Source organism: Crocuta crocuta, unplaced genomic scaffold (genome assembly GCF_008692635.1).
Source record: "Crocuta crocuta isolate KB4526 unplaced genomic scaffold, BGI_CrCroc_1.0 scaffold274, whole genome shotgun sequence".
NCBI lineage: Eukaryota > Metazoa > Chordata > Mammalia > Carnivora > Hyaenidae > Crocuta > Crocuta crocuta.
Genome location: NW_027530222.1, coordinates 4105506 through 4114296, shown reverse-complemented (window position 1 = coordinate 4114296; position 8791 = coordinate 4105506). Strand labels below are relative to the sequence as shown.

General features: G+C 53.4%; 1 protein-coding gene across 1 annotated transcript; it reads right to left on the bottom strand.

The window, feature by feature from the left end:
* Nucleotides 1-1085: 1085 nt before the first annotated feature.
* Nucleotides 1086-5498, bottom strand: PROK1 (prokineticin 1). Its single transcript, XM_077765540.1, has 3 exons — nucleotides 5427-5498; nucleotides 2516-2641; nucleotides 1086-1205 (listed from the first exon to the last, which is right to left on the bottom strand). The coding sequence occupies exons 1-3, from the start codon at nucleotides 5496-5498 to the stop codon at nucleotides 1086-1088; spliced, it is 318 nt and encodes a 105-aa protein (XP_077621666.1).
* Nucleotides 5499-8791: the final 3293 nt, after the last annotated feature.

Sequence of the window (8791 nt, the reverse complement as noted above, 5' to 3'; positions counted from 1 at the left end):
AGGTCAGCGCGTGTAGCTTCCAGCGTCACCGCGCTGTCCTGGGTAAGCCTCGGGCAGGGTCCAGATGTGAGGAGCTTAGAGTGGCTGCGTTTTAGATGACAATGGAGGCCAGGGACACAGCTCCCAAACATCTTTGAACTTCAGGAAGATGCCTTATCTGGGTGTGGTGTGTGTGCAGCCTGGGCCCTTGGTGGTAGCTGCACCCTTGGATCTAAAATCCGTGTCCCTGTCTGCTGCCTCCCCTCCGACATTATACCCTCCCCCCTCCCGCAGCTGAGCAGAAGCCCTGCGTCCTCAAGGTCACAGACATGCTCCCGGGGGCTGATCCTTGGAAAGGAGCTGTTTGAGGTCACTCCCTAATTGCCTCCTAAAATGTCAGGAGTGATTAATTAAGCTGCTGCCGCTTGCATTTTAGAAAGAGGTAGTAGCAACTGGGGGCTTTCCTGCTTAACTGGTAAGAGGTGCTGGGAGGGGCTTGCGAGTTCCTGCAGCTCTGGCCTGGCGGCTCCCCGCACCTGACATGAGGTCACTGCCCCACTGCCCACCAGGAAGGGCTGACCTTGGGCCCGTGGCCTAAAACCCAGGAGTTAGTCAGTCAAAGGGAGATGAACAACTGGGTTGACACTCCCAGGCCTCACAGAAAGGGCCTGAGGCTCAGGCCGGGACCTGTGACTCAGATCAGTGTACCAAGGGGCTGTGCTGGGGGATGTCAAGTTCAGGCAGAAGAGCACATGCAGGAAGGGGGACAGGTGGGCCCGGGGAGGAGGACAAGTCACCTCCAAGGAGCAGACACGTGAGCGAGGCACGAGCTAAGGGAAAACAATGCCCTTCCTGTTCCGTACAACCCTTGGGCTGCCACTGGGACCACAGCCCCAGGCTGGGACACCTTCAGGCCAGCCTGGCAGCCCAGGGGCATGTGTCCGCATGAATGCACAGACACGTGCCAGGAAGGAGGGAGGGGGGAGGCAGTCTGGGGACTGGGGACAGGGCGATGGGGGAGCTGGGCCACGTGGCAGAAATCAAAATCCATAAGAGACCACCGCAGGCTGTGCTCATGCAGAGGTGTGGCCACAACAGACGGGCTCCTAGAAGTTGATGCTCTTCAAGTCCATGGAGCAGCGGTACCTGCCGTCCGGGCACCTGGAGCACAGCAGGTTGGGCAGACAGGGGCAGGTGTGGTGCTGGCGTTTTCTGAAGAAGGGGACCTGGAGAGAGAGGAGAAAAAGGATGTCACCTTCACCACAAGCGAGGTGGGCCTCCCAGGAGGGGCCCCTGGCCAGCCCAGCCCCGGCCAGTGTCTCACTCCTCCGCCGAGGAAACTGAGGCACAGAGTGGCTGAGCGGCATGCCAAGGCCACACAGCTAATTTGTGGAGGAGCTGGGATTTGAACCCATGCTGTCTGGCTCTCGCCACCACACCCACCGTACTGTCCACTCCAACCTTAAAACCCCGCAAGCCCCAACGCCCTTGTGGACTCGACGCCCACATAGATGCGTGGCCACAGTCATTGGTTGAAGAGCACTTCTAGCTCTTCATCAGGTGCTCCATGTGAGCGCGTGCTGGGGACGCAGCTATGGACAAGGACAGACCCAGTCTCTGCCTGTGACTCTTGCCCAGAGGCGAGACCGCTGAGCTTTCCTCAAGGGAGGCTGAGTAGGAACGGTTACGACCACAGAGAGTGTCACACTGCAGCGGGGTCAAATCCCAGGTCTGCCACATCCCAGCTGTGTGACAACTGGCGAGTCCCTTAATCTCCGTGTCTCAAAAATGGGTACTATCATCCTCAAAACGGGTTCATAGTAGCACCTACCAGAAATGGTTGTAAAGAGGTTTAAACTATATGTTTGCAGAAGCAGGTAGTCTGAAAAGTGGCACGTGGTTCTATTGTCACTGGGGTTCAGGACTCCTGAGCCACAGAAAGCCCGGGGAAGGTGGCAGACACACGGGGTCCCCGTGCACACCTGCGGCTGCTCCCGTACCTGGCCGTTCAGAAGCAAAGACCTCCTGGTCCTTCAACGCCCCCTGGGCCGGGAGCCACCTTGGTGGACAGGAACAGGGTCGGAGTCAGGTGCGTAGGGCCCCAAAGAGTGGGCGCCTCCTGAAAGCATATGCGCCAGGCACAGGCCCTGCCTCACCCTAACCGGGCCTTAGATGGGAGGCCCTTTTGTGAGTCCCATTGCATGTTCTTGACGGAAGGGTCCTGGGGCAGAGGCCTTTCAGGACCCTTTGAGAATCTGAATTTATATTCAGATCTGAAAGAGACTTAAAGGGTAATCTCCCTACTTCCCTTGTTGTTGTAGGTGACCCTAGGCCCAGAGCCATCATGCTAATTGCCCGACACCCGAGGGCACAGATGAGCAGCTGGGGTTCCGGCCTGCAAATCTAAAGGGCTGTGTGATTAGTGCCCCCCACTGCACCCCAGGCTTTCTCCAAAAAGCAAGGAGGCAGTGCCCAACACCCGTGAGGTGTTACTTAAGTCAGGGTCTGAAAAGTCGCAGCCGTGTCTGCGCAGTACCTTATGGCTGCCCGGGTGACACTCCTCTCCCACGCGCCCCAGCGGCGTGCACATCCGGAGCCCACGCAGCCACAGGCTGACGGCGCAGCAGGTGCCCGCCCCGCACTGCACATCCCGCTCACAGGCCTGCGATGGGAGACAGAGGGGTCATTAGTGCTCGTTAGCGCCGCTCCAGAGAAACCGGAAGGAAGATGTATCTCCGGAAACCTGGATAGCCAGGGGGGGCTGACAGCAGCGCCCCTCACCTCTGCCTCACACCTTGGGCAGCACATTCTCGCTCCTGCTCTGCTCACCACAGGGTGCTCAGGGCCCCGCGGGGCAGCACAACTACATCCGTGGACCCCTCCAAGCTCGGTTGAGGCCGCCCAGTAGGGGGGCAACCCTCCTGATAAATCTAGAGGTTAGGAGACATGGCTCTTCCAGGGCTGGAGAATGCTCAAGGGACCCCGGTGACGGTGACGTCAGATTAATTTGAATTCCCAGAGGTGGGAGGGGCAAGGCCCACGTCCCCAGGTGGTCAGTGCTGAGTTTCCTTGCACCAGACTCTCTCTAATCTTGACCCCACATCCGTGGTTGCTGGCAGCCCGCACCTTGACTCTCACCAGAATCCCAGCCTCAGTTGAGGGGCCGGCACCCCCCAGACAACCGGTGTCTCCCCCAGGGCTTGTCTGCCTCCTCCTTGACCCCCAGATAGGGATGGGCCCCTCTGGGTTGGGCTGGGCGGCCTTGCCTCGTTTCTGGAAGTTGCCGTTTGAAGAGAAGGCCACACAAGCCTGCTTTAAACAAAATCCACCTCTGAGCTGCTCCAGACTCAAGTAGGGCCACGACGGAGAAGCTCCCAATCTTTCCACTTGCAGAAAAGCTTTGTGGCTTATCTGGGCTGACACTCATGGCTGGGTTTTGGTTCACTCTTCTTCTCCAACAGAAGGCCATGGAGTGCGCTCTGGCTGCCTGCCTGGGACCTGGCAAGAACTGAAGGCTGCCCACTTGCTCAGCCCCAAGAGGGAAAGTGGGGGTGCAGGGTCTGCTTGTCACCCAGAAGAGGGTGCTGAGGGTTGACAGGGGGCAGTCACCTGGTCATGCAGGTCTCCAGCCCAGTGAGGGCACCAGCCCCTCAAAGCCCAGGGTTAGCGCCAAGCAGACCCCACCTGAGTCTTCTCCCACAGAGGTGGGGCATCATTGTCCCACTCTGGCAGGAGGGAGCATCCACACCTGAATTCAGGACGGTCACTGTGTGCAGAGCAGCGCCGTGTGACATCCTCCCAGGCCCTTCCCTGGAGTCCGCCTCAGGGCAGCAGCCGGCTTGGGGAAGAGAGGGAGGTCCTGACTCCCTTCGCTCGGGGCTCCACACTCTCGGGCATGTCTGCCATGCATTTCCTCCCACCCCAGATTTCTCTACCACTGTGCTTTTCAAAGGGTCCACCTGAAGGGTTTGCTAGAAAGGAATTTTCCCACCGCCACTCGGCCAGATGTTGGAGCTCACACGGCGAGGTAACCTGGGCATCAGGGTCAACCCTCAGCTCTCATCCCGCTCGGGGGCTTCCCTCCTTCGTTCTCAGCCTCCCCAGTGGCCAAGTTACACAAAAGGAGGTTGCAGAGGCTGACATTCATTAGGTATAATTTTGCCCCAACAGTGTTATTCACGCTCCGGCTCGCAAAAGCATGGACTTGCCTTTCATACTTGTTCGTCATTGAAACTCAGTCTTTTTCCTCTAAAAAAGAAAGAAGTTTTCCTTTCTCTGAACATTAAAACTAATAAGACTCGAAAACAAGTCACTGTAAAAAGAAAAACAAAAAACTAATAAGACTCTGGGAACCGTTTGGCATTTTTCTATATTTCCATGCTCTGCCTAAAACGTTGAGGGACTTCGGGGGAAAATTAATTTCCCTCTTTTTTTTTTTTTCTGGAGGCTTTTATCTGGAAAGCTCTCAGATAAAGTATTATTCTCTCTTTTAATAGGAATGGTCCCACCACCATAACACATTTGAGGGTGGTTCTGGTTAAAGCCAAAATACTACCAGAGAACCATAATCTGAGTGTTTTGAATTCAAAGACAGACAGCATCTGTATGTGGCAAACTTCCCCCTGGGAGCCTCGGTTTCTACTTGTTATCGGATGCTCACTTTTGGGTGCACCCAGCCAAATGTTCTTATCAGAACCGGACACGGCTAACATACATAAATAATAAAGGAAGGAAAGAATTTCAAGACAACCTTGCTTAAGAATCAAAAAAGCAGGGGCGCCTGGGCGGCTCAGTGGGTTAAGCAACCGACTTCGGCTCAGGTCATGATCTCACAGTTGGTGGGTTCGAGCCCTGCCTCAGGCTCTGTGCTGACAGCTAGCTCAGAGCCTGGATTCTGCTTCAGGTTCTGTGTCTCCCTCTTTCTCTCTGACCCTCCCCTGCTTGTGCTGTCTCTCTCTCTCTCAGAAATAAAAACATTAAAAAAATTTTTTTAAAAAAAGCAGAAGTTACATGTCCCCAATTAAAGCTAATTAAGTCAGCATGCTATGTAAATTAAACTTGACATGTGAACCACATTGTATACAAAAACCAAAATTTACACAGAAGATAAATCAGGGGGATGCTAATCAACTTTATAGAGGAATTCCTTATTACACAATCGGAATCTTCGCGTCACCAAAGGTCTAAACGTCAAAATGTTTGATGTTCTCCCAATGCAGCTGGAAATTAGATTTGATTTACACCCACCTGCTCAGAAGTAGATCCCGCCTAGTGGAGCAGGGTCTAACTAATCTGAAAATCGTGTGGAACGCCGCTCTAAAATGCCGGCTGCCTGCTGACTCCCCAGTTTTTTCGGTTTGCCCCCTGCAGGGTCGCTGGCTCTCATCCCGTGCAGACCCTGACACACCTCCCCACACCCAGGGCGTAGAGGAAGTTGGACAACTTACCCCGGTGATCACGGCACAGTCCGACACCGTCACCAGAAGGAACATGACTGAGACTCGCATGGCCCCTTTCATGGTCACTTGGGGTGAAGGCACAACGCCTGCCGCTCCACTGCCTCTCCCTTGTTCCCGCTCAGCCTCGCATGCCAGCCGGGGAGGCCTGGCTGTCCGGCCCCTTCCCTCCTCCCAGATTTATACGGTCCGATCCAGGCTGCCTGTGGGTGCCTGTCTCTGCTCTTCCCTTCCCCGCCACCGGTGGTATTCAGATGATCTCAGGGACGAACAGGAGGCCTGAATCCCTGATGACATCAAATCACCATCAAAACCAATACAAATGAACACATCGGGACACTGACAGTGGCTCGAACTCTCCTGGGAACGCAGAGATGCAGCCAGTTGTGTACATTTCCCTCCATCGTCTTCTCTGCCTCTGGGGTATCTGTCTACTCTGCTCGAGGCGGGGGCGGGGGCGGCTCTGGCAATGAATTAAGGGATTTACAACATCACCATCTATCCTTTTCTGCTCCAAACTGTGCAACATACAGGATCATCACGGCCAAGCCAACAAGAATTATCTGGGACTTTACCATTTACCGTGTGTTCAACACAGAGTTGGTGGCCGAGAGGACACAAGTGAGTAAGGCAGTGTCCCTGGTCCTCTAGAAGGTGAACATTCCAACAGGGAGAAAGGAGACAGTAAGAGAGCAAGGCCAGGTTTGTGGGTTGATGTCTCTGAGAGGCACACCTAAGGAATTGCTCTCTGAGAAGCTCAGGAGAGACACCGAGTGTCACCGGTACAGGAACCAAAGGGCAGAAGATGAGCTGGTGCACAGATCTCCGTAGAGAAGCATGCTTGGGCCGGGGTGCAGCTAAAGGGGGCCAGGAGCCTCGCTGCTATCTTCCTGGTTAGGGGGTGAGCATGACAGTGGGTGAGCAAACATGTTGGGTTCAGGTGCCAGCCTGGGGTAAGCTGACTTCAGGCATGGGCCCTCCTGCTAGGAAGGAAGCCCTGGGGGCGCCTGGGTGGCTCAGTCGGTTAAGCGTCTGACTTCAGCTCAGGTCATGATCTGGCAGTTTGTGAGTTCGAGCCCCGCATCAGGCTCTGTGTGGAAAGCTCAGAGCCTGGAACCTGCTTCAGATTCTGTGTCTCCCTCTCTCTCTGCCCCTCCCCTGCTTGTGCTCTGTCTCTATCTGTCAATAATAAACAAATAAATGTTTAGGGGCGCCTGGGTGGCTTCGTCGGTTGAGCGTCCGACTTTCTCTTAGGTCATGATCTCGCGGTTCGTGGGTTCGAGCCCCACGTCAGGCTCTGTGCTGACTGCCAGCTCAGAGCCTGGAGCCTGTTTTAGAGTCTGTCACTCCCTCTCTCTCTGACCCTCCCCTGCACACGCTGTCTCTCTCTCTCTCTCTCCTAGAAATAAATAAAACATTTAAAAAAAATAAAAATAAACAAATGTTTAAAAAAAAATTAGGAGAGAAAGCCCCTGGTTGGTCCCAGACTTCCCACACCAGCCCACCCAGAGAGAGCTCCCGGAATCCTGTACCAGGCAATCTGCTTCTCTCCCCAAGGATAAAAGCTATTGTTTCCAAGGTATGCTTTGCGGTGTGTTCATAGATGTTACACACACCAGTACATAAATAAAAGGTGTTGACAGTCAATGCTTCAGGAAACGCTGATTGCAAAAGTTCAACCAGGATTTTCACTGCAGGACTTTTCAGAGCCTTTTATAGGCTGCCAAGCAGGAAATGTAATTTGCAGTATTTCCCAAACCAAATCATCCATCAAATGGCTTTTTTTTCTTGGAGTGTCTCGGGGAAATAGGGTTCTCACATAGAAACACTGGGCGGCACTTCTGAGTGCAGAGAGAGGTGAACTAGCACAGTAGCTAAGAGCTAGACCCCAAAGGCAAGACATTTTGAAACCTCAGTTTTCTCATCTCTAGTGTGGGGGTGATAGTACCATTTACATGATGGGGTTTTGTGAGTATTCATCCATGTATGTATTTACATTGACTCTATAGTTATTTACATTGAAGTATTGCTCTTGGTACTGGAAGTAAAGCAGTGAACAAAGCAGGGCTTCTGCTCTCATGGAAGGAAGGGAGTGAGCTAGGGAGATGGGTAATAAACAACCAAACAAATAGATTTATAACAAAATGGCTAGGTGTGTGGAATTCTCTTAGAGAGGAACAGAAGTCAGCAGAGCTTAATGAGTGATATTTTGGATGGGGTGAGTGTCTCTCTGAAGAGACACTAGAGAAAGCCTAATAAAGTAAAGGGGTGGGGGTGGGGTGCCTGGGTGGCTCAGTCGGTTAAGCGTCCGACTTCAGCTCAGGTCATGATCTCACGGTTCGTGGGTTCAAGCCCTGCATTGGGCTCTGTGCTGACAGCTCGGAGCCTGGAGCCTGCTTTGGATTCTCCATCTCTCTCTCTCTACACCTTGCCCACTCACACTTTGTCTCTCTCTCTCTTTCTCTCTCTCTCAAAAACATTGAAAAAAATTTTTTTAATAAAAAAAATAATTTAAAAAAAGTGAAGAGGTAACCTGGGCAGGACCTGCGAGGAAGAACTAGTGCAAAGGCCCTGTGGCAGAGCCTTCTCAGCTAATTCCGGAGCAGCAAGGAGGGTGGTGAGCAGGGGGAGGGAAGAGAAGGGATGCAGCTGGAGCAGGAGCCTTGAAGGACATGTTGTGGGCCTGACTGCAAGTGTGCCTGAGCCTTTGGCTGGTTTGGGGCAGGGGACGGGCAGGATGTGATTTCCACTGTGAAAGGGTGTCTCTGGCTGCCTGTGGGGAATTAGATGAGATGACCGGGGTGACGTGCTTATCACTCTGCCTGGCACAGAGTAGCGTTTGCTAACTGTTCGCAACTTTTATCACAAAAAAATGGGCCTATCTGCCTTAATATGAAGTTCTCCTGCGAGGAAAGAATCAAAATAATGAAACTGGAGGGCGTCTGGGTGGCTCAGTCAGTTGAATTGACTCTTGATTTCAGCTCAGTTCATGATCCCAGGGTCGTGGGATCGAACCCTGAGTCAGGCCCCACATTGAGCATGGAGGCTGCTCGGGATTCTCTCTCTCCCTCTGCCCCCACCCCCACCATGTGCACATGTGCTCTCTCTCTCTCTCTCTTTCTCTGAAGAAGGAAAAAAAAATAACAAACCTGGGGGCGCCTGGGTGGCTCAGTTGGTTAAGCGTCCAACTCTTGAGTTCAGCTCAGGTCATGATCTCATGGTTCGTGAGATCGAGCCTCGTGTTGGGCTGTGCGCTGACAGTGCAGAGCCTGCTTCAGTTTCTCTGTCTCTCTCCCCCTCTCTATGCCCTTCCCCCATGAGCATGCACGCTCTTTCTCTCTCAAAATAAATAAATG